Here is a 26,256-nt window from a genome sequence, read left to right on the forward strand (position 1 = left end):
CTGCGACTTATAGTCCGAAAAATACGGTATGTTTAATGTACCCTAAGATTTTATGTTAAAATAAAGCCAACAATGCAATTTTTTGTGGTCCCCTTTATTTAGAAAAGTACCGAACAGTATCTAAATAATTTTGTCAATATTGTTAGTCCATACTTAGACGGTGTCCTGATTAACTTTTTTTTATGTTACTTGTCACAGCCATGGAAAGGCCTGGATTGGACTTCATATTGCTGACCCAAGCACTGGCTATGTGTGGAGCGATGGATCCCCAGTGAGTAATTGATTATTTATTCTTTTTTTTTAAATGATATTTTATTGCATTATGTTTAACCTTCTTAAAAGTAAACCAAAGTACAACCGCTCACCCTGTAAAGATGCCTAAAATATAGGATACAAAGCTTTGCACAGTACTGAATCTGCACTTTTAAAGGTTTTTAATGATTTGCTTTTAATATCTGATTCTGGCAGCTCTGCCATTTTAGTGCTTTTAGATCTTCCAGCTGCCTTTGACACAGTCCACCACACAATTCTTTTAGATCGCCTGAGAGACTGTGTGGGTGTCAGGGGGACTGCATTAGAGTGGTTCAGATCCTACCTGTCAGAAAGGTCCTTCTCTGTCAGGCTGGGGGACGCCACTTCTTCTTCTGCTCCGCTTTACTGTGGTGTTCCCCAGGGATCTATTCTAGGCCCCATCCTGTTCGCTCTATATCTGTTCCCTCTTGGAGAGATTTTTAAGAGGCATGGAGTGTCTTATCACTTTTATGCAGACGACTGCCAAATGTATATGCCTATTTCAAAAGGCCACGGCCCCCTGACACCCCTTCTCAACTGTCTATGCGACGTCAAGGCTTGGTTAGCCCAGAATTTTTTAATAATGAATGAGGGAAAAACGGAAATTTTAGTGTTTGGTCCGGCCCTCACTGACTTGGGACTATTGCAAAATGATGTGCGTCCCAAAGTCACCAGCCTTGGCGTCACTATAGACAGCGATTTTAAACTTGACAAACAAGTCAATGGCGTTTTAAAATCGTGTTTTTATCATCTTCGTCTTTTAGCAAACGTAAAACCGTTTTTATCTTTTAACCTTTTTGAACAAGTCGTGCATGCTTTTATTTCAAGTGGCCTGGACTACTGCAATGCACTTTATGCTGGCATTAGCCAAAAAGCTCTCTCCCGGTTGCAGTTAGTCCAGAATGCGGCAGCACGACTTTTAACAGGGGCCAGGAGACGCCAGCATATAACCCCAATTCTTGAGAGTTTGCACTGGCTCCCTGTTCATTTTAGAATTGATTTTAAAACCTTGCTGTTTGTTTTTAAAGCTTTACATGGACTGGCACCTCAGTATATCTCGGACCTCATCCAAACTTACAATCCTGCGCGTGCTCTGAGGTCCGAGAGCCAGCTCCAGCTCGTGGTGTCCAAGACGAGACTTAAAACCAGGGGAGACAGGGCCTTCTCTGTGGTCGGCCCTAAGCTCTGGAACACTCTGCCCCTCCATATTTGAACTGCTCCCACAGTGGAGTGTTTTAAGTCTCGTCTTAAGACCCACTTTTATTCTCTGGCTTTTAACACTACGTGAGTTGTGTGGTCCTCTGTTGTCCTCTGTGTTTTTAAAATTTTGATTTCTATTTACTGTTTTAATTGGTTTTACCCTTTGAAATATTTTTTAATCATATTTATTTTATATTGTTTTTAATTGTGTTTAATATTGTTGTGCAGCACTTTGGAAACATTTTGTTGTTTAAATGTGCTATATAAATAAAGTGGATTGGATTGGATTGGATTGGATTAAAATGTGCTAATGCAGAGCAAACAGAATCAGAATCAGAATCAGAATCAGCTTTATTGTCATTACGCAAGGTAACGAGATTGAGGCCATTCCATACACAATGTATTAACGTAGTTTTAGTATTTTGTATTCAAGTCGTTTTTGAAAGGCAATAAAGTACCAGAAAAGTGGAAATCAAGTGGCCTCTATATTGAAGCTACTATCATACATATCTGTTGTATGAAGTTTACAAAGTTTGCAAGTAACTAGATATGATCAAAATAGTGTCAATTTCAGGGATTTTCATTTAGAGAGATAATAACATACCTGCCAACTACTCCGGTTTTCCCGTAATTAGTACGGTTTTCATCAACCTATTCCGGGTTATGGCTGCAGTGATAAAAAATACGGTTTTTCATTAATTTAAAAAAAAAAAATTTTTTAAATGCGCGAGGCTATTTATAGCACCGCTGCCAAGCACGAGGCACCTGTTGCCCATTGTTTCCAAACGATCATGGAATCAGCCGGAGAAAAATCGCAAACGAGTCTTAAACCGAAAAGAAAACTGCAGTCATTCCGTGAAGAATATTCAAAAGCCTATCCGGGAATAATTATCCGTTCCAAAAAGGGTGAAAACTACGCGAATTGCACCTTGTGCAGACAAGATTTTTCGATCGGACACGGAGGAATTAGCGATGTAAAAGACCACGTTGGGACAAAAGAACACAAGTCTAATGCCGTTGCTAGCGATACAAGTGGAAAACTTTCAACGTTTTTCGGATTTTAGCCACAAAAGGGTAATGACACCAATGTTATCTATTGGAATTGTTTAGTACTGTTATACTGTTAAAAGTGTTTATACTATTTATGCTTTCAAGTCCAAGTTGAAGAAATCTTGTTAAATGTTGACAACATAACTACCAAAATACAGAAGTATGTCCTTAATATTTTTGCAGTGCTATTTCTGTTGAAAAGTTCAAATGATTACATTAGAGATGTGATGTGCCACTTTTCAAGTGTCTGATGGCTTCAATTCATTTTCATGAATTTTTCATATTTTGAATTCTTTTGAAAGGCTTACAAAAAAACTACATTTGAATTGTAATTCCATGCTATTGACAGGACTATTAATTGTAATGAAGTTAGCTTACCATGTTTACAGTATGATAATTGTGATAGAAATGTGAATTTTAGGCACAGAATATGTTTTACAATTGAACAAGGCAGTAGATTATACAAGCTTGGACAGAAAGTTAATAATGACACCAATTTTTTTTTAAATGGAATTTATGGAATTATTCCTCCCCTGGGTGGCGGGGCTCTCCCTTAGAGATAGGGTGAGAAGCTCCGTCATCCGGGGGGAGCTCAAAGTAAAGCCGCAGCTCCTCCACATTGAGAGGAGCCAGATGAGGTGGTTCGGGCATCTGGTCAGGATGCCACCCGATCGCCTCCCTCGGGAGGTGTTTAGGGCACGTCCGACCGGTAGGAGGCCACGGGGAAGACCCAGGACACGTTGCGAAGACTATGTCTCCCGGCTGGCCTGGGAACGCCTCGAGATCCCCCGGGAGGAGCTGGACGAAGTGGCTGGGGAGAGGGAAGTCTGGGCTTCCCTGCTTAGGCTGCTTCCCCCGCGACCCGACCTCAGATAAGCGGAAGAAGATGGATGGATGGATGGACTTCGAATGATAGGCTCCAGCGTCCCCGGCGACCCCAAAGGGAATAAGCGGTAGAAAATGGATGGATGCATAAAAAAACAAAACGTGATCTAATGTAGGGATTTTGAATGATAAACACCAAATATCTTCCAAATATTTGCGTATTTGCAGTAGGACTGATCTGATAACATGGTCAGAGTGCAGAACCGTTACGACAGCGACGTCAATCTACAGAAATTAACCGAGACATTCGGAGCGGAATATTAATAATGGCTGACTGAAAATGTGGCATTTTGTGACGTTTAGATGGTATTTTCACATACTTTGCGAATTGGATGTGGTTTAATGGATACAATGAAACACAATTAAGCATATAAAGTCCAATATAGTTGTTTTTCCACTCTACTGTTACTTTAATGCTTATCGTAATCAAATTAAATCAAGCCATTACAGTGTTTCCCACAGGACAGGCATCTATTTGTGGTGGTGTGGTCGGCGGGTGGGGGGGGGGGGGGGGGTGGGGGGTGCGGCAGCGGCGATGACCAAGAAGAACGCGGAGTTGGAATATAATTACAACATTTTATGTACATATTTATATACAGATTTGAACAATTAGTGATTCACTGAAATATATTTATTAATTGTGGTTCTTACAAAAAATATATCTTATAAAATATAAAAGCTAAAATGTCTCTTAAAGCTCTGCCCCTTTAATTAGTGAATACTAAATAATTTAACTTTAGCCTACTACTACAACCATATTATTTACCAGCAACATGAAGTGAAACAGAGGCAGAGGTGTCCTGCCACAGTCAGTCAACCTCCTCCTCCTCCTCCTGCTGCTGCTGAACAGGTCGCACCTGTGGTCCGGACTGTAGGCCTACCTCCTCTACAAGTCGAGCCCTTTTCGGCCGTTGAAAATATTTTTCTATACTCATCTGTGTGAAGGAGTGAACATCCAACATTAGAATTTATTACTAACGAGCAGAAGCGCTCTATGTACAGTGCCGTCTAACCTTAAGCGGCAGCAGCTCAACACATGCAGGGTTCAACGTTAAGCTTTTTTTCTACTTGCCTGACTTCTCAAATCTACTTGCCCCAATATTTGTACTTGTCCTGCCTAGGTTTTTTTCTGGCTGTGTAGTGCTCATGGCTTATATCTTACTAGAATCCTTCCCGTTGACTATTTACAACACTACACAGTATTTATTATTATTATTATTATTATTATCTATAATTACATTTAAATGGCATTGCATACATGTAAAATTAAATGCTATTTCACATTATTTGACCAGTAGCAGTTACACTCATCTGAACAGGTCAACCACCTGTTTAAAGCCCGATCACAGTTGAAATCTTGAAATGAAAGGCCTTTAATGGCCAAAACATTAACCTGGACAACATTTTAACAGCTGGTTGGCTCAGATTTGATTCTTTTCATTGCATTCACATGCTGCAGTGGACAGTGGACAATTTAGCTTCAGTCCACGTGTGTTTATTGACAACAGGGTTATAACCTGGACACGTTAGCTCGTCGGTATGAAAACAGGTGACCGAGTCAAACAGCGGCGGTGTTAATGAAGCAGCGTCAGGCTGCTCACCGTCAGTGAAACGCTCGGTGAAATCGCGCATTAACGTTAAATAAATGACGAGCCGCGAGCGATGCAGCTATAACCTATCTACCTATAACACCTGTAAAAATGAAGCAATGCTACCACGCTAGCAAGCGTTAGCCACCAAGCTGCTAACTGTCGCCAAAAGGCACCATTTAAGTTTTTTCCCCCATGGCATCCTGGATCAAGACTTTCAGCAGCTTTTGGACGTTTGAGGTAGAAACGTAGGAAGCGCCATCCATATGAAAAGTAGCCGGCGAGTATTTTGATCCCGTCCGTCCCTCTTCTTCTTCTTCTTCTGGCCCACCAGGTGAATTAAGTGCTATTGGCGGAGTTACAATGCATAGTAGGCTACCGCCACCTACTGCACCGGAGGTGTAACTACAAGCAACATTCACAGACAGTCCCATTGCTTTTATGAGCGGTCGAGCGAGTCAAAAGCCGAAAAATCCATTTGTGGCGGACATAATTCTTTCGTGGCGGGCCGCCACAAATAAATGAATGTGTGGGAAACACTGCATTACGCTGCGATTTACCGGTTGTATGGTTAGCATAGGGTTGTACGGTATACCGGTATTAGTATCGTACCACGATACTAATCAATCATTTTTGGTACTATACCGCCTCTGAAAAGTACCGGTCCCGCACCCACCCGCGCCCCTTGTCGTCGTCACGTCGTGCCATCGCTGGTTTTACGAGCAGAGGAGCATGTTCGGCAGCACACAATCACTGAGTACTTACAAGCAGACACAGTGTGTAGACAGAAAAGGAAGAATGGACGCATTTTGGTGTAAAAAGTAAAGATAAAGGTGAATACTGAAACGCCCGCGTGAAAATATAAACAAATTCCATACACCTGACATCCACTGTAATGATACCAAGTACTGGAGCGTATCTAGTCAATACTACTATGATTAAGCCAATATTTTTTGGCATCAAAACATCTTCTTTCATTTAAAAAAAAAAGGTATATTATGTTTATAAACTCAGGAAATATGTCCCTGGTAGAGATGCGCGGTTTGCGGACACAACCGCGGAGTCCGTGGATTATCCGCGGGTCGGGCGGTTGAAATAAAAAAAAATTAGATTTTATCCGCGGTTGAAATAAAAAAAAATTAGATTTTATCCGCGGGTCGGGTCGGGCGGTTGAAATAAAAAAAAATTAGATTTTAAATAGATTCAGGCGGGTGGCAGTTAAACCAATTCGGAAATATATATACATAGTTAAATGTTGTTACCCACATACGAAAAACGAGCAGGCACCTGCAGCATATGCCACAACAGAAGAAAAAAAAAAAAGAGATGGCAACGCCGGCAGCAAACGTGATACGCGACAAACTAAAAAAGGGAATACTAAAGACCAGGGGGAAAAAAAGGCCAGAAAAGTTCAGCGTGGACTCGTTTTTATGAGGTTGTAAATCAGGATGATAGTAATGCTGGCTACGTGATTTGCAAGAGCTGCGACGCTGTTTATGTCTACGACAGTCACAAAACCGGGGACATCTAACATGGTGCATCACATTTGTGCAAAACCCCGAACCTCCACAAACACCCTGAGCATGAGCAGTTTCGTCCGCCGTGATCCCAGAAGAGTGCCACAGGATGTTAAAACAAGATAGAACGCAGCTGCCTGCAGCAGTTTGAGTGGCGCGAGCGCGCTTGGAGGTGCGCTCAGCGCGGCTCCCAGATGATTGCGCACTGGTGTGCGTCTGGGCCCTGACAGCGTGGCACGCATTGAATGTCTCTGCTGCATTGGATCAGTCTCCTTTGTTTAACAGGCAAAAGCTTTATAACCTCACTAATGCCTTGCATCGTCTATATTAGATATATAACAACGGGCGGATGGCGGGCGGGTGCGGTTTTGATTAAATGTTAGTTCGGGTGGATGGCGGATGGTTGACGACTTTTGTGATGCGGTTGCGGATGAAATAATTGCCTATCCGCGCATCTCTAGTCCCTGGACACATGAGGACTTTGAATATGACCAATGTATGATCCTGTAACTACTTGGTATCGGATTGATACCTAAATGTGTGGTATCATCCAAAACTAATGTAAAGTATCAAAGAAGAGAAGAATAAGTGATTATTACATTTTAACAGAAGTGTAGATAGAACATGTTAAAAGAGAAAGTAAGCAGATATTAACAGTAAATGAACAAGTAGATTAATAATTCATTTTCTACCACTTGTCCTTGACAAAATAATAGAATGGAAAATGACCCAATATGTTACTGCATATGTCAGCAGACTAAATTAGGAGCCTTTGTTTGTTTACTTACTACTAAAAGACAAGTTGTCTAGTATGTTCACTATTTTATTTAAGGACAAACTTGCAATAATAAACATATGTTTCATGTACCCGAAGATTTTATGTTAAAATAAAGCAAAAAAAAATGCCATTTTTGTGATCCCCTTTTTTTAGAAAAGTACCGAAAAGTATCAAAATAATTTTATCCAATCCAATCCAATCCACTTTATTTATATAGCACATTTAAACAACAAAATGTTTCCAAAGTGCTGCACAACAATATTAAACACAATTAAAAACAATATAAAAAAGATATGATTAAAAACAATTTCAAAGGGTAAAACCAATTAAAACAGTAAATAGAAAGCAAAAAGCAAAATTGTAAAAACACAGAGGACAACAGAGGACCACACAACTCGCGTAGTGTTAAAAGCCAGAGAATAAAAGTGGGTCTTAAGACGAGACTTAAAACACTCCACTGTGGGAGCAGTTCGAACATGGAGGGGCAGAGTGTTCCAGAGCTTAGGGCCGACCACAGAGAAGGCCCTGTCTCCCCTGGTTTTAAGTCTCGTCTTGGACACCACGAGCTGGAGCTGGCTCTCGGACCTCAGAGCGCGCGCAGGATTGTAAGTTTGGATGAGGTCCGAGATATACTGAGGTGCCAGTCCATGTAAAGCTTTAAAAACAAACAGCAAGGTTTTAAAATCAATTCTAAAATGAACAGGGAGCCAGTGCAAACTCTCAAGGATTGGGGTTATATGCTGGCGTCTCCTGGCCCCTGTTAAAAGTCCTGCTGCCGCATTCTGGACTAACTGCAACCGGGAGAGAGCTTTTTGGCTAATGCCAGCATAAAGTGCATTGCAGTAGTCCAGGCCACTTGAAATAAAAGCATGCACGACTTGTTCAAAAAGGTTAAAAGATAAAAACGGTTTTACCTTTGCTAAAAGACGAAGATGATAAAAACATGATTTTAAAACGCCATTGACTTGTTTGTCAAGTTTAAAATCGCTGTCTATAGTGACGCCAAGGATGGTGACTTTGGGACGCACATAATTTTGCAGTAGTCCCAAGTCAGTGAGGGCCGGACCAAACACTAAAATTTCCGTTTTTCCCTCATTCATTATTAAAAAAGTCTGGGCTAACCAAACCTTGACGTCGCATAGACAGTTGAGAAGGAGTGTCAGGGGGCCGTGGCCTTTTGAAATAGGCATATAAATTTGGCAGTCGTCTGCATAAAAGTGATAAGACACTCCATGCCTCTTAAAAATCTCTCCAAGAGGGAGGAGATATAGAGCGAACAGGATGGGGCCTAGAATAGATCCCTGGGGGACACCACAGTAAAGCGGAGTAGAAGAAGAAGTGGCGTCCCCCAGCCTGACAGAGAAGGACCTTTCTGACAGGTAGGATCTGAACCACTCTAATGCAGTCCCTCTGACACCCACACAGTCTCTCAGGCGATCTAAAAGAATTGTGTGGTGGACTGTGTCAAAGGCAGCTGTAAGATCTAAAAGCACTAAAATGGCAGAGCTGCCAGAATCAGATATTAAAAGCAAATCATTAAAAACCTTTAAAAGTGCAGATTCAGTACTGTGCAAAGCTTTGTATCCAGATTGAAATGGATCTAAAGTGCTATTTTCATCTAAAAAAGGCTGTAGTTGCGTCAAAACACATTTCTCCAAAATTTTTGACACAAAAGGTAATTTAGAAATGGGCCGATAATTTGACAAACTTGTAGGATCAAGACCTGTTTTTTTAATCAAAGGCTCAACAACAGCTCCTTTACAAAAAGAGGGCACACTGCCAGAAATCAAGCTGCTGTTGATGATGTCCCTAACAGACAAGTCAATAGAGTCCCAGACTTCTTTAAAAAAAGCGAGGGGGGACTGGGTCTGTGGGACAGGACGAGGGTTTTAGTTTGTCGACTATTCCTGTAAGCTCAGGCATGGACACAGGCTAGTACTGTTACCGGTACCAAGATATTGGTATCAGGACAACACTAGCTTAGCATCACACTTTTTATTCACGCTGTCATTGGCATGTTATGGTGGCAGCACAAAACGACGGCAAAGCAGAAGTAAAGTTGACGATCTTTTGAGGCATTTTTATTATTTTTTTAATATTACAATAAAAGGAAAACAAAATAATTACAATCACGTAAAAAAATACATATAAAAAAGGCATATATTTGCAGGACGTTCAATTTCCACTGAATAAATTAGGACATTTCAGTGTATTCATTCATTCAATTCACATGTATTTTTTTATTCATTTATTTTTTCCATACAGCTAAACTACCAACACTGGCAGGAAGGAGAGCCAAACAATTTTCAAAATTCTGAATCGTGCACTGAATTCCGGATTCATCGATCCGACGACAGCGGGTCCTGGAATGATGTTCACTGTGAGAGTTACAACGACTGGCTCTGTCAGATCCGCGCAGGTGAGATTATTGATGGATTGATTGAAGCTGCAACTATTTGCTCATTTACCTTTGTTTCTATTACAGGAGTGACTCCGAAGCCACCTCCCAACGATACTGCACCAGGTTAGTATCAATCAATCAATGTTTACTTATATAGCCCTAAATCACGAGTGTCTCAAAGGGCTGCACAAGCCACAACCACATCCTCGGCTCAGATCCCACATCAGGGCAAGGAAAAACTCAACCCGATGGGACAATGAGAAACCTTGAAGGGGACCACAGATGTGGGGACCCGAGTGGATCTAGCATAATAGTGTGAGAGTCCAGTCCATAGTGGATCTAACATAATAGTGTGAGAGTCCAGTCCATAGTGGATCTAACATAATAGTGTGATAGTCCAGTCCATAGTGGATCTAACATAATAGTGAGAGTCCAGTCCATAGTGGATCTAACATAATAGTGAGAGTCCAGTCCATAGTGGATCTAACATAATAGTGTGAGAGTCCAGTCCATAGTGGATCTAACATAATAGTGAGAGTCCAGTCCATAGTGGATCTAACATAATAGTGAGAGTCCAGTCCATAGTGGATCTAACATAATAGTGTGAGAGTCCAGTCCATAGTGGATCTAACATAATAGTGTGAGAGTCCAGTCCATAGTGGATCTAACATAATAGTGTGAGAGTCCAGTCCATAGTGGATCTAACATAATAGTGTGAGAGTCCAGTCCATAGTGGATCTAACATAATAGTATGGGAGTCCAGTCCATAGTGGATCTAACATAATAGTGTGAGAGTCCAGTCCATAGTGGATCTAGTTAATAGTGCGAGAGTCCAGTCCATAGTGCGAGAGTCCAGTCCATAGTGCATCTAGTTAATAGTGTGAGAGTCCAGTCCATAGTGGATCTAACATAATAGTGTGAGAGTCCAGTCCATAGTGGATCTAGCATAATAGTGTGAGAGTCCAGTCCATAGTGGATCTAGTTAATAGTGCGAGAGTCCAGTCCATAGTGGATCTAACATAATAGTGTGAGAGTCCAGTCCATAGTGGATCTAACATAATAGTGTGAGAGTCCAGTCCATAGTGGATCTAGTTAATAGTGAGAGTCCAGTCCATAGTGGATCTAACATAATAGTGTGAGAGTCCAGTCCATAGTGGATCTAGTTAATAGTGTGCGAGTCCAGTCCATAGTGGATTTAACATAATAGTGTGAGAGTCCAGTCCATAGTGGATCTAACATAATAGTGTGAGAGTCCAGTCCATAGTGGATCTAGTTAATAGTGTGAGAGTCCAGTCCATAGTGGATCTAGTTAATAGTGTGAGAGTCCAGTCCATAGTGGATCTAACATAATAGTGTGAGAGTCCAGTCCATAGTGGATCTAGTTAATAGTGAGAGTCCAGTCCATAGTGGATCTAACATAATAGTGTGAGAGTCCAGTCCATAGTGGATCTAGTTAATAGTGAGAGTCCAGTCCATAGTGGATCTAGTTAATAGTGAGAGTCCAGTCCATAGTGGATCTAACATAATAGTGTGAGAGTCCAATCCATAGTGGATCTAGTTAATAGTGTGAGAGTCCAGTCCATAGTGGATCTAGTTAATAGTGTGAGAGTCCAGTCCATAGTGGATCTAACATAATAGTGTGAGAGTCCAGTCCATAGTGGATCTAGTTAATAGTGAGAGTCCAGTCCATAGTGGATCTAGTTAATAGTGAGAGTCCAGTCCATAGTGGATCTAACATAATAGTGTGAGAGTCCAGTCCATAGTGGATCTAGCATAATAGTGTGAGAGTCCAGTCCATAGTGGATCTAACATAATAGTGTGAGAATCCAGTCCATAGTGGATCTAACATAATAGTGTGAGAGTCCAGTCCATAGTGGATCTAGTTAATAGTGAGAGTCCAGTCCATAGTGGATCTAGTTAATAGTGAGAGTCCAGTCCATAGTGGATCTAACATAATAGTGTGAGAGTCCAGTCCATAGTGGATCTAACATAATAGTGTGAGAGTCCAGTCCATAGTGGATCTAGTTAATAGTGTGCGAGTCCAGTCCATAGTTGATTTAACATAATAGTGTGAGAGTCCAGTCCATAGTGGATCCAACATAATAGTGTGAGAGTCCAGTCCATAGTGGATCTAGTTAATAGTGTGAGAGTCCAGTCCATAGTGGATCTAGTTAATAGTGTGAGAGTCCAGTCCATAGTGGATCTAACGTAATAGTGTGAGAGTCCAGTCCATAGTGGATCTAGTTAATAGTGTGCGAGTCCAGTCCATAGTGGATTTAACATAATAGTGTGAGAGTCCAGTCCATAGTGGATCTAACATAATAGTGTGAGAGTCCAGTCCATAGTGGATCTAGTTAATAGTGTGAGAGTTCAGTCCATAGTGGATCTAGTTAATAGTGTGAGAATCCAGTCCATAGTGGATCTAACATAATAGTGTGAGAGTCCAGTCCATAGTGGATCTAGTTAATAGTGAGAGTCCAGTCCATAGTGGATCTAGTTAATAGTGAGAGTCCAGTCCATAGTGGATCTAACATAATAGTGTGAGAGTCCAGTCCATAGTGGATCTAGTTAATAGTGTGAGAGTCCAGTCCATAGTGGATCTAACATAATAGTGTGAGAGTCCAGTCCATAGTGGATCTAGTTAATAGTGTGCGAGTCCAGTCCATAGTTGATTTAACATAATAGTGTGAGAGTCCAGTCCATAGTGGATCTAACATAATAGTGTGAGAGTCCAGTCCATAGTGGATCTAGTTAATAGTGTGAGAGTCCAGTCCATAGTGGATCTAGTTAATAGTGTGAGAGTCCAGTCCATAGTGGATCTAACGTAATAGTGTGAGAGTCCAGTCCATAGTGGATCTAGTTAATAGTGCGAGAGTCCAGTCCATAGTGCGAGAGTCCAGTCCATAGTGCATCTAGTTAATAGTGTGAGAGTCCAGTCCATAGTGGATCTAACATAATAGTGTGAGAGTCCAGTCCATAGTGGATCTAGCATAATAGTGTGAGAGTCCAGTCCATAGTGGATCTAGTTAATAGTGCGAGAGTCCAGTCCATAGTGGATCTAACATAATAGTGTGAGAGTCCAGTCCATAGTGGATCTAACATAATAGTGTGAGAGTCCAGTCCATAGTGGATCTAGTTAATAGTGAGAGTCCAGTCCATAGTGGATCTAGTTAATAGTGAGAGTCCAGTCCATAGTGGATCTAACATAATAGTGTGAGAGTCCAGTCCATAGTGGATCTAGTTAGTAGTGAGAGTCCAGTCCATAGTGGATCTAGTTAATAGTGAGAGTCCAGTCCATAGTGGATCTAACATAATAGTGTGAGAGTCCAGTCCATAGTGGATCTAGTTAATAGTGTGAGAGTCCAGTCCATAGTGGATCTAGTTAATAGTGTGAGAGTCCAGTCCATAGTGGATCTAACATAATAGTGTGAGAGTCCAGTCCATAGTGGATCTAGTTAATAGTGAGAGTCCAGTCCATAGTGGATCTAGTTAATAGTGAGAGTCCAGTCCATAGTGGATCTAACATAATAGTGTGAGAGTCCAGTCCATAGTGGATCTAGTTAATAGTGTGAGAGTCCAGTCCATAGTGGATCTAACATAATAGTGTGAGAGTCCAGTCCATAGTGGATCTAACATAATAGTGTGAGAGTCCAGTCCATAGTGGATCTAGTTAATAGTGAGAGTCCAGTCCATAGTGGATCTAGTTAATAGTGAGAGTCCAGTCCATAGTGGATCTAACATAATAGTGTGAGAGTCCAGTCCATAGTGGATCTAGTTAATAGTGAGAGTCCAGTCCATAGTGGATCTAACATAATAGCGTGAGAGTCCAGTCCATAGTGGATCTAGTTAATAGTGAGAGTCCAGTCCATAGTGGATCTAGTTAATAGTGAGAGTCCAGTCCATAGTGGATCTAACATAATAGTGTGAGAGTCCAGTCCATAGTGGATCTAACATAATAGCGTGAGAGTCCAGTCCATAGTGGATCTAGTTAATAGTGAGAGTCCAGTCCATAGTGGATCTAGTTAATAGTGAGAGCCCAGTCCATAGTGGATCTAACATAATAGTGTGAGAGTCCAGTCCATAGTGGATCTAGTTAATAGTGAGAGTCCAGTCCATAGTGGGGCCAGCAGGAGATCATCTTGAGTGGAGACAGGTCAGCAGTGCAGAGACATCCCCAACTGATGCACAGATGAGTGGTCCACCCTAGGTCCTGAGCAGAAAAGAGAGACGGCAGATCAACTGGTCTAAAAGGGGGGTCTATTTAAAGGCTAGAGTATACAAATGAGTTTTAAGATGGGACTTAGTACATGCTCTACTACTGGCATGTACACAGGTGATGGTCAGGTAACCGATGTTTCTGACCCGACTCTTCCAGTGTTCAACGAGACCTCAGATGGTTGGTTGCAGTGGAGAGGGAGTCAGTATTACATCAACAGAGACGCCAAGGCTATGGAAGATGCTCGTCATTTCTGCCAGCAGAGACACGGCGATCTGGTGTCCATCAGCAGTGAAGCCGAGAGCATCTTCCTGTGGAAACAGGTATGAACGCCGACACCAAGTCACAAACTGTTAAAGCTTATGTGATTTTTCTTTTTGGTCTGCATGCGTCGACATAGGTGTCCAGAAGCTATGGGACTTACTACATAGGTTTGTCCGTGGACCTTGACGGCTCATTTTGGTGAGTAGGAATAACTGAAGAAATCCTATAAAAACAATTGGGGCGTTGGTATAGCTCGGTTGGTAGAGTGGCCGTGCCAGCAACTTGAGGGTTCCAGGTTCGACCCCCGCTTCCGCCATCCTCGTCACTGCCGTTGTGTCCTTGCGCAAGACACTTTACCCACCTGCTCCCAGTGCCACCCACACTGGTTTAAATGTAACTTAGATATTGGCTTTCACTATGTAAAAGCGCTTTGAGTCACTAGAGAAAAGCGCTATATAAATATAATTCACTTCACTTCACACAATTAACATCCGAATCATCCACACGCGTATTCACTGTACAAACACACATATACACATACATGTACATATACATTCACTGTACATACATACATACATACATATACACATACAGTACACGTACATATACATTCACTGTACAAACATACATATACACATACTGTACATTAGAGATGCGCGGATAGGCAATTATTTCATCCGCAACCGCATCAGAAAGTCGTCAACCAATCCGCCATCCACCCGATGTAACATTTGATCAGACCTGCACCCGCCCGCCATCCGCCCGCACCCGCCCGTTGTTATATATCTAATATAGACAATGCAAGGCATTAGTGAGGCATACCTGCCAACTACTCCGGTTTTCCCGTAATTCGTACGGTTTTCATCAACCTATTCCGGGTTACGGTTGCAGTGATAAAAAATACGGTTTTTCATTAATTAAAAAAAAAAAAGGGTGAAAACTACGCGAATTGCACCTTGTGCAGACAAGATTTTTCGATCGGACACGGAGGAATTAGCGATGTAAAAGACCATGTTGGGACAAAAAAACACAAGTCTAATGCCGTTGCTAGCGATACAAGTGGAAAACTTTCAACGTTTTTCGTCGCCCAAACAGATTCTTTGGATGTGATAAATGCCGAAGTTTTATTTACGGAGAAAATAATTGAGCATGGACTTCCAATCGCACTGGCTGATCACATGGGACAGTTAAATGTTTGTAATGCAACCTTTAAAAATCATTACGCGGTGATCGCGGTCCCAAAAATAAACTTTTCTTGCATGATAATGTCCAGAAAAACTCGCTTTATATTACTATAGAGTCCTTTTAACGAATGAGTTTGATGGTTTATCACAAACCTTAAATGAAAGAAGTCCTTTGTTCTCCTGCACCATGCATGCACTTTGGCCTTGCTTCGTGTTTGGTGCGCAATCTTGTCGGCTGTATTTCACAGCACGTCTTTGACAACTTGAAGTGGCATAAAACATTTAAAACAAGTCCAAGTTGAAGAAATCTTGTTAAATGTTGACAGCATAACTACCAAAATACAGAAGTATGTCCTTAATATTTTTGCAGTGCTATTTCTGTTGAAAAGTTAAAATGATTACATTAGAGATGTGATGTGCCACTTTTCAAGTGTCTGATGGCTTAAATTAATTTTCATTAATTTTTCATATTTTGAATTCTTTTGAAAGGCTTACAAAAAAAATACATTTGAATTGTAATTCCATGCTATTGACAGGACTATTAATTTTAATGAAGTTAGCTTACCATGTTTACAGTATGATAATTGTGATAGAAATGTGAATTTTAGGCACAGAATATTTTTTACAATTGAACAAGGCAGTAGATTATACAAGCTTGGACAGAAAGTTAATAATGACACCAATTTTTTTTTTAATGGAATTGTTTAGTACTGTTTTACCATTTGTTTACTGTAAAAAGTGTTTATACTGTTTATACTTTCAATTAACAAATTGAAGTCTTGTGAAAGGTTGACAGGATAACTGGCATTAACTGTCAAAATAATTTCAAACTATTGAAGTTAGCTTACAGAATCAACATGTCAATCAACCCATATGATTTTTGCTGTAATATTTTTGTTTTGAAAAGTCACTGTGACTGATAGAAAAGTGATGGTTTTAGCAACATTTTAACCTGTCTGAATGCTAATAATCATTTTGCGTCGGGGGGCGAAGCCCTGAACCCTCCACCAGGACTTTGTCCTGGACCTACCGGGGCCTGTGGCCCTTGGACCCTGGCTACTAGGTTTTTCTGATTTCAAAAGTTGGCAGGTATGGTGAGGTTATAAAGCTTTTGCCTGTTAAAGAAAGGAGACTGATCCAATGCAGCACAGACATTCGCGTGCCACGCTGTCACGACCCAGACGCACACCAGTGCGCAATCATATGGGAGCCGCGCTGAGCGCACCTCCAAGCGCGTCTCGCTGCCGGCGACGGCCGGGTATGGGCCCGACGCTCCAGCGCCATCCATTTTCAGGGCTAGTTGATTCGGCAGGTGGGTTGTTACACACTCCTTAGCGGGTTCCGACTTCCATGGCCACCGTCCTGCTCTCTATGTCAACCAGGGTGAGCCCCACCCCTTTCGTGAGCGCACTGCGCGCGGAGTGACCCCTGTTACGCGCCCCCGGCAACAGGGGTGGCGGGCAGGTAAGTTGCGCGGGCGGAGCGCGCGGAGTGACCCCTGTTACGAGCCCCCGGCCACGGGGGTGGCGGGCAGGTAAGCTGCTTACCTGCTGCGCGTGACGCCGGCCGCGGCGAAGGCGGACGAGGCGGGGTGTCGGTGCGGTGGGCGCGGTGGTGACCCTGGACGTGCGTCGGGCCCTTCTCGCGGATCGCCTCAGCTACGGCTCCCGGTGGGGCCCTCTCGGGGGAAGGGGCCTCGGTCCCGGACCCCGGCGAGGCGTCCCTTCTCCGCTCCGTAAAAGTGTCCATCTCTTTTCTTTTTTTTTCTTCTGTTGTGGCATATGCAGCAGGTGCCTGCTCGTTTTTCATATGTGGGTAACAACATTTAACTATGTATATATATTTCCCAATTGGTTTAACTGCCACCCGCAAAAAAAAAAAAAAAAAAAAAAAAAAAAAAAAAAAAAAAAAAAAAAAATCTAATTGATCCGCCCGACCCGACCCGCACGCGAATGAAATCTTATTTTTTTAAATTTCATCCGCCCGATCCGCGGATAATCCGCGGACTCCGCGGTTGTGCCCGCAAACCGCGCATCTCTAGAACACACCCTAGAATACATGGTATGCTTTCAACATAGTGACAATGCAAAATGAGTGCGGTGGAAATGTCCCATTGTTGTGGTGTGTTCTTCAAAGGTGGATGGATGGCACTTCCGTGGGGTACCAAAGATGGGACGAGGACCAACCTGATCCCAACTCCTACGATAAGAACTGTGTTGTTATGAACTACTTTTTGGGTGAGTCCTTTTCAAGAGTGCTGCGAGTGGAACGCCACGCCTAACGCCACTTTGCTCTCAGGCTTGTGGCGCGGTTCCAACTGCGGCGAAGAGCACCAGTTCATGTGCAAGCGCGGGTCGTCGGCGCCCGTCAACACCACCGCCAGCCCCACCGTTCCCCCGAAAGGCGGCTGCCCGCTTAAATGGACCAAATTTGACTCCAGGGTAAGTTGAGCAGCCAACTTATAAAAGTCACATCTAACATTTAGACCACAATTTCATGTTCTTTTGGCTTTTGATGACTATTTTGCGAAGGTTATTATAATAAAGTAAAAGTTAAAGTACCACTAGGTGTGGTGAAATGACCCTCTGCATTTGACCCATCCCCTTGTTCATCCCCTGGGAGGTGAGGGGAGCAGTGAGCAGCAGCGGTGGCCGTGCCTGGGAATAATTTTTTGGTGATTTAACCCCCAATTCCAAGCCTTGATGCTGAGTGCCAAGCAGGGAGGTAATGGCTCCCATTTTTATAGTCTTTGGTATGACTCGGCCGGGGGTTCGAACTCACGACCTACCCATCTCAGGGCGGACACTCCAACCACTAGGCCACTGAGCTGGCAATACGTTTGTCCAGAGGCACCAAATGGGTCATTAAAGTTAAAATGTCGTTTTCTAAAGTGACAACTTATTTTTTTTACACTTGAATGTTAAAATCTGCATTTTTGTCTTATTTTGAGCGTCACTTTTTCCGTGAATGTTAAAAACGAAGCGTTTCACATCTTGTTATTAAGAGTTGGTTAACGTTTTTTTTGTGCTTGAATTTTAAAAACTGAGCTTTTTTTTTTACGCCTTGTTATTCAGGTCGATTAACTTTTTTTTTTTTTATTATTATTAGCGTGAGTTAACTTATTTTTACGCTTCAATGTTAAAAAAAAACAGAGCTCTTTTACGTCTCAATATTAAGGTCGATTAACCTTTTTCTTATGCTTGAATGTTAAAAATGAAGCATTTTGTTGTTGTTGATTTTATTGAGGTCAAATGAGTCATTTTTAGACTTGAATATTAAAAACATTTTGTATAAACTAATAATAATAATACATTTTATTTGTAAAAAGCACTTTATATTGAGTAAACAATCTCAAAGCGCTACAGTGTATTCATAAAAAGACAATAAATAAATAAAAATAAAAACCAGAACAGCCATATAGCTATAACTAGTATGCATATATCTAAAAAAGGCTTTTTTAAAAAGAAGGGCTTTTAAGCTTTTTTTTTTAAAAGCATCTACAGTCTGTGGTGCCCTCAGGTGGTCAGGGAGAGCGCTTCAATGTTAGAAAAACCAAGCACTTTTACCTCTCAATATTAAGGTCGATTACCCTTTTTCTTGTGCTTGAATGTTAAAAATGAAGCATTTTGATGTTGTTGATTTTATTATTGAGGTCAAATGAGTCATTTTTACACTTGAATATTAAAAACGTTTTGTATAAACTAATAATAATAATAGATTTTATTTGTAAAAAGCACTTTATATTGAGTAAACAATCTCAAAGTGCTACAGCGTATTCATAAAAAGATAATAAATAAATTTAAAAAAAAAATAGAACAGCCAAATAGCTATAACTAGTATGCATATATCTAAAAAAGGCTTTTTTAAAAAGAAGGGCTTTCAAGCCTTTTTTAAAGCATCCACAGTCTGTGGTGCCCTCAGGTGGTCAGGGAGAGCGCTTCAATGTTAGAAAAACGAAGCACTTTTACGTCTCAGTATTAAGGTCGATTACCTTTTTCTTGTGCTTGAATGTTAAAAATTAAGCATTTTGATGTTGTTGTTTTTATTATTGAGGTCAAATGAGTAATTTTTACACTTGAATATTAAAAACATTTTGTATAAACTAATAATAATAATAGATTTTATTTGTAAAAAGCACTTTATATTGAGTAAACAATCTCAAAGTGCTACAGTGTATTCATAAAAAGGTAATAAATAAATAAAAATAAAAACTAGAACAGCCAAATAGCTATAACTAATATGTATATATCTAAAAAGGCTTTTTTTTAAAAGAAGGGCTTTTAAGCCTTTTTTAAAAGCATCTACAGTCTGTGGTGCCCTCAGGTGGTCAGGGAGAGCGCTTCAATGTTAGAAAAACGAAGCACTTTTACCTCTCAATATTAAGGTCGATTACCCTTTTTCTTGTGCTTGAATGTTAAAAATGAAGCATTTTGTTGTTGTTGATTTTATTGAGGTCAAATGAGTCATTTTTACACTTGAATATTAAAAACATTTTGTATAAACTAATATTAATAATACATTTTATTTGTAAAAAGCACTTTATATTGAGTAAACAATCTCAAAGTGCTACAGTGTATTCATAAAAAGATAAAAAATAAATAAAAATAAAAAACTAGAACAGCCAAATAGCTATAACTAGTATGCATATATCCAAAAAAGGCTTTTTTTAAAAGAAGGGCTTTTAAGCCTTTTTTAAAGCATCCACAGTCTGAGGTGCCCTCAGGTGGTCAGGGAGAGCGCTTCAATGTTAGAAAAACGAAGCGCTTTTACGTCTCAATATTAAGCTCGATTACCCTTTTTCTTGTGCTTGAATGTTAAAAATGAAGCATTTTGATGTTGTTGATTTTATTATTGAGGTCAAATGAGTCATTTTTACACTTGAATATTAAAAACGTTTTGTTTAAACTAATAATAATAATAGATTTTATTTGTAAAAAGCACTTTATATTGAGTAAACAATCTCAAAGTGCTACAGTGTATTCATAAAAAGGTAATAAATAAATAAAAATAAAAACTAGAACAGCCAAATAGCTATAACTAGTATGTATGTATCTAAAAAGGCTTTTTTTTTTTAAAGAAGGGCTTTTAAGCCTTTTTTAAAAGCATCCACAGTCTGAGGTGCCCTCAGGTGGTCAGGGAGAGCGCTTCAATGTTAGAAAAACTAAGCACTTTTACCTCTCAATATTAAGGTCGATTACCCTTTTTCTTGTGCTTGAATGTTAAAAATGAAGCATTTTGTTGTTGTTGATTTTATTGAGGTCAAATGAGTCATTTTTACACTTGAATATTAAAAACATTTTGTATGAACTAATAATAATAATAGATTTTATTTGTAAAAAGCACTTTATATTGAGTAAACAATCTCAAAGTGCTACAGTGTATTCATAAAAAGATAAAAAATAAATAAAAATAAAAACTAGAACAGCCAAATAGCTATAACTAGTATGCATATATCTAAAAAAAGGCTTTTTTTTTAAAAAGAAGGGCTTTTAAGCCTTTTTTAATAGCATCCACAGTCTGAGGTGCCCTCAGGTGGTCAGGGAGAGCGCTTCAATGTTAGAAAAACGAAGCACTTTTACGTCTCAATATTAAGGTCGATTACCCTTTTTCTTGTGCTTGAATGTTAAAAATGAAGCATTTTGATGTTGTTGTTTTTATTATTGAGGTCAAATGAGTAATTTTTGCACTTGAATATTAAAAACATTTTGTATAAACTGCATACATTTTAATATGAAAACTAAGCGTATTTACCGAGTAAACTTAAAGTGCTTGATTTATTTTGACACTTAAATGTTAAAAACATATGCATCTTGAATATTAAAAACTGAGCATCTCTATTTGATATTGAAGTGGTTGACTTCTTTTTACGCTTTGCTGTTAGAATTTCAATGGTGTTACATCTTTTTGCACTTCAGTGCTAAAACCTGACTGTTTTTTTACCTCTTATTATATGTAGTGGGTTACTCATTTTTTGTGTGTGTTTGTAGTGTTACAGCATCAACAGTAACCGGAAGACCACCTGGGAAGAAGCAAGGAAGCAGTGCATCACCATGGGAGGCAATCTAGTCTCTATCGCCACCAGGCGTGTGCAAGGTTAGCACCTCGGTTCCTTCTGTTTCCAGTAATGACATTAAAGCAGGGGTGTCAAACTCATTGTAGATGGGGGGGGGGGGGCCACGTGGAGAAAAATCTACTCCCAAGTGGGCCGGACTGGTAAAATCACGGCGCGATAACATAAAAATAAAATGAAAAATAAATAAGAGAAAATAAAATAAAAATAAAATGTATAAATCATAATGTCATAATGTCTGAAATTGTACAAATCATAATGTTGTTGCGGTTAATAGTATTCTATCTTTATTTGTCCTTATTTATACTTTCTGTATAAATGATGTGATAATGTTCATCAGTCAACTCATTGGTGGTCATTTTCAATCTATCAACATAAAAAAATAACATCAAAATCAAATTTCATGATGTTATTTATGTAGTTTGATCATTTTCCTCGACTGGTGCACAACATCATGTTATTATTATTTTTTTTGCATATGTAACATCATCTACAAAGATACAAATAATTGTTATTGCGACATCCATACCTGCCAACTACTCCGGTTTTCCCGTAATTCGTACGGTTTTCATCAACCTATTCCGGGTTACGGTTGCAGTGATAAAAAATACGGTTTTTCATTAATTTAAAAAAAAAAAAGGGTGACAACTACGCGAATTGCACCTTGTGCAGACAAGATTTTTCGATCGGACACGGAGGAATTAGCGATGTAAAAGACCACGTTGGGACAAAAAAACACAAGTCTAATGCCGTTGCTAGCGATACAAGTGGAAAACTTTCAACGTTTTTCGTCGCCCAAACAGATTCTTTGGATGTGATAAATGCCGAAGTTTTATTTACGGAGGCAATAATTGAGCATGGATTTCCAATCGCACTGGCTGATCACATGGGACAGTTAAATGTTTGTAATGCAACCTTTAAAAATCATTACGCGGTGATCGCGGTCCCAAAAATAAACTTTTCTTGCATGATAATGTCCAGAAAAACTCGCTTTATATTACTATAGAGTCCTTTTAACGAATGAGTTTGATGGTTTATCACAAACCTTAAATGAAAGAAGTCCTTTGTTCTCCTGCACCATGCATGCACTTTGGCCTTGCTTCGTGTTTGGTGCGCAATCCTGTCGGCTGTATTTCACAGCACGACATACTGTTAAAAGTGTTTATACTATTTATGCTTTCAAGTCCAAGTTGAAGAAATCTTGTTAAATGTTGACAGCATAACTACCAAAATACAGAAGTATGTCCTTAATATTTTTGCAGTGCTATTTCTGTTGAAAAGTTCAAATGATTACATTAGAGATGTGATGTGCCACTTTTCAAGTGTCTGATGGCTTCAATTAATTTTCATTCATTTTTCATATTTTGAATTCTTTTGAAAGGCTTACAAAAAAACTACATTTGAATTGTAATTCCATGCTATTGACAGGACTATTAATTTTAATGAAGTTAGCTTACCATGTTTACGGTAGGATAATTGTGATAGAAATGTGAATTTTAGGCACAGAATATTTTTTACAATTGAACAAGGCAGTAGATTATACAAGCTTGGACAGAAAGTTAATAATGACACCAATTTTTTTTTTAATGGAATTGTTTAGTACTGTTTTACCATTTGTTTACTGTAAAAAGTGTTTATACTGTTTATACTTTCAATTAACAAATTGAAGTCTTGTGAAAGGTTGACAGGATAACTGGCATTAACTGTCAAAATAATTTAAAACTATTGAAGTTAGCTTACAGAATAAACATGTCAATCAACCCATATGATTTTTGCTGTAATATTTTTGTTTTGAAAAGTCACTGTGACTGATAGAAAAGTGATGGTTTTAGCAACATTTTAACCTGTCTGAATGCTAATAATCATTTTGCGTCGGGGGGCGAAGCCTGAACCCTCCACCAGGACTTTGTCCTGGACCTACCGGGGCCTGCGGCCCTTGGACCCTGGCTACTAGGTTTTTCTGATTTCAAAAGTTGGCAGGTATGCGACATCTAGTGGACACATTTAGAACAGCAGTTTCTTTCATTCAAACATTTCACCTCTATTTTATACTTGGCGAACTCATCCCGCGGGCCGGATAAAACCTGTTCGCACCCCTGCATTAAAGCAAAGGAGTCGTGACAAAAAGAATGTGTGAAAGTACACTGCAAAAATTCAGTGTTCAAAATCAAGGGAAAAAAATACAAAAATGAGGGGTATTTTATTTGAACTAAGCAAAATTATCTGCCAATAGAACAAGAAAATGTATTAGCTAACCTCAATGAACCCAAAAATACCTTAAAATAAGTATATTCTCACTAATAACAAGTGCACTTTTCTTGCTAGAAAAAAAAGAGAGACCTTTTTGCTCAATATGTTGGAAAATATTCTTAACTGAAGTAAATGCTAGTGCCATTATCTTGACATAATGATATGCACTCGGCATTACATTTCTTGAAACCAGCAAACTTATACTAAAAACTAATTTATTGTTCTTAATGGAAAGGCAACAAGGCAAGCGCTTGTTACTCTCGGGGTCTCCTAGCCGCTCAGGCAAATCATATTGTCTAAAAATGCATTTTTCCATGGATAACATGACATCATCGCGCCAAGTGCGTGCTCTTTCAGCCAATTAGTGCGCATATAAAATTGTTTTAATTGTAATTTTGAAGAATTCATCTGAATGTGCATGAACTATTTCTGTTCAAAATAGTTAGAAATGTCCATACTTGCCAACCCTCCCGAATTTTCCGGGAGACTCCCGAAATTCAGCGCCTCTCCCAAAAAACTCCCGGAACAAATATTCTCCCCGAAAATCTCCCAATTTTCAGCCGGAGCTGGAAGCCACGCCCCCTCCAGCTCCATGCGGACCTGAGTGAGGACAGCCTTTTTTTCATGACGGGAGGACAACAGGGTGACAAGAACTAAATCATCCAGACTGGAGATAAATTGTATTATTATGTTTATTTTACCTAAAAATAAATATATTTATTAATTAAAAAAATTAAATAAAATAAATAAATTTTAAATATATTTTGCTAAAAACATCAAAATTAATCGTATTTTTATTTGTATTTTTTCGTGACTCCTTATTACATCCAGCCATAGAATTATACATTAAAATATACATATTTCAAATAATTGATTTTAAATTATCATAATAATTCATTTCAAATGACCATATTTAATTATTAAAATAATTGCTTGTTTATCAACAACTTTAGAATTTTATTCATTACATTTTGAAACTCTCAGAAGCCAAGTTATGTTATATTCCTTAATATTTATTTTTTCAAGTTTGAAGTATCAATTATCTAAACACAGTTTTGTTTGCATATTTTCAGGATGTAGATATCTATCTATATATATATATATATTAGAGATGCGCGGATAGGCAATTATTTCATCCGCAACCGCATGACAAAAGTCGTCAACCATCCGCATCCACCCGAATTAACATTTAATCAACACCGCACCCACCCGCACCCGCCCGTTGTTATATATCTAATATAGACGATGCAAGGCATTAGTGAGGTTATAAAGCTTTTGCCTGTTAAAGAAAGGAGACTGATCCAATGCAGAACAGACATTCGCGTGCCACGCTGTCACGACCCAGACGCACACCAGTGCGCAATCATATGGGAGCCGCGCTGAGCGCACCTCCAAGCGCGTCTCGCTGCCGGCGACGGCCGGGTATATGGGCCCGACGCTCCAGCGCCATCCATTTTCAGGGCTAGTTGATTCGGCAGGTGGGTTGTTACACACTCCTTAGCGGGTTCCGACTTCCATGGCCACCGTCCTGCTGTCTATATCAACCAGGGTGAGCCCCACTCCTTTCGTGAGCGCACTGCGCGCGGAGTGACCCCTGTAACGCGCCCCCGGCAACGGGGGTGGCGGGCAGGTAAGCTGCGCGGGCGGAGCGCGCGGAGTGACCCCTGTTACGAGCCCCCGGCCACGGGGGTGGCGGGCAGGTAAGCTGCTTACCTGCTACGAGTGACGCCGGCCGCGGCGAAGGCGGACGAGGCGGGGTGTCGGTGCGGTGGGCGCGGTGGTGACCCTGGACGTGCGTCGGGCCCTTCTCGCGGATCACCTCAGCTACGGCTCCCGGTGGGGCCCTCTCGGGGGAAGGGGCCTCGGTCCCGGACCCCGGCGAGGCGTCCCTTCTCCGCTCCGTAAAAGTGTCCATCTCTTTTTTTTTTTCTTCTTCTGTTGTGGCATATGCAGCAGGTGCCTGCTCGTTTTTCGTATGTGGGTAACAACATTTAACTATGTATATATATTTCCCAATTGGTTTAACTGCCACCCGCCTGAATCTATTTAAAATCAAATTTTTTTTTATTTCAACCACCCGACCCGACCCGACCCGCGGATAAAATCTAATTTTTTTAAATTTCACCCGCCCGATCCGCGGATAATCCGCGGACTCCGCGGTTGTGCCCGCAAACCGCGCATCTCTACTATATATATATATATATATATATATATATATATATATATATATATATATATATCATTTTAAATGAATTATTATGATCATTTAAAATCAATTATTTGACATATGTATATTTTAATGTATAATTCTATGGCTGGATGTAATAAGGAGTCACGAAAAAATAAAAATAAAAATACAATTAATTTTCATGTTTTTAGCAAAATATAGTAAACATTTATTTATTTATTTATTTATTTTTATATTATATATATATATATATATATATATATATATATATATATATATGTCTTAATAAGGTTATCCAAAAAATAGTGCTCGATACCGTAGTAGAGCGCAATATGTGTATGTGTGGGAAAAAAATCACAAGACTACTTCATCT

General features: G+C 39.9%; 1 protein-coding gene across 2 annotated transcripts in view; it reads left to right on the top strand.

Moving 5' to 3' along the window:
- The window catches only part of mrc1b (mannose receptor, C type 1b), a 98,237-nt gene that overhangs the window by 46,976 nt on the left and 25,005 nt on the right, over nucleotides 1-26,256 (top strand). For both annotated transcript variants that reach the window (XM_061978779.1, XM_061978777.1), the window contains exons 14-21: nucleotides 199-271; nucleotides 9,576-9,729; nucleotides 9,796-9,834; nucleotides 14,087-14,250; nucleotides 14,328-14,389; nucleotides 17,512-17,612; nucleotides 17,674-17,816; nucleotides 21,363-21,468. In XM_061978779.1, the coding sequence (XP_061834763.1) occupies nucleotides 199-271; nucleotides 9,576-9,729; nucleotides 9,796-9,834; nucleotides 14,087-14,250; nucleotides 14,328-14,389; nucleotides 17,512-17,612; nucleotides 17,674-17,816; nucleotides 21,363-21,468 (842 nt within the window). The remainder of the gene's footprint in view (nucleotides 1-198; nucleotides 272-9,575; nucleotides 9,730-9,795; nucleotides 9,835-14,086; nucleotides 14,251-14,327; nucleotides 14,390-17,511; nucleotides 17,613-17,673; nucleotides 17,817-21,362; nucleotides 21,469-26,256) is intronic.

The sequence above is a fragment of the Nerophis lumbriciformis genome, linkage group LG19 (assembly GCF_033978685.3).
Source record: "Nerophis lumbriciformis linkage group LG19, RoL_Nlum_v2.1, whole genome shotgun sequence".
Taxonomy (NCBI): domain Eukaryota; kingdom Metazoa; phylum Chordata; class Actinopteri; order Syngnathiformes; family Syngnathidae; genus Nerophis; species Nerophis lumbriciformis.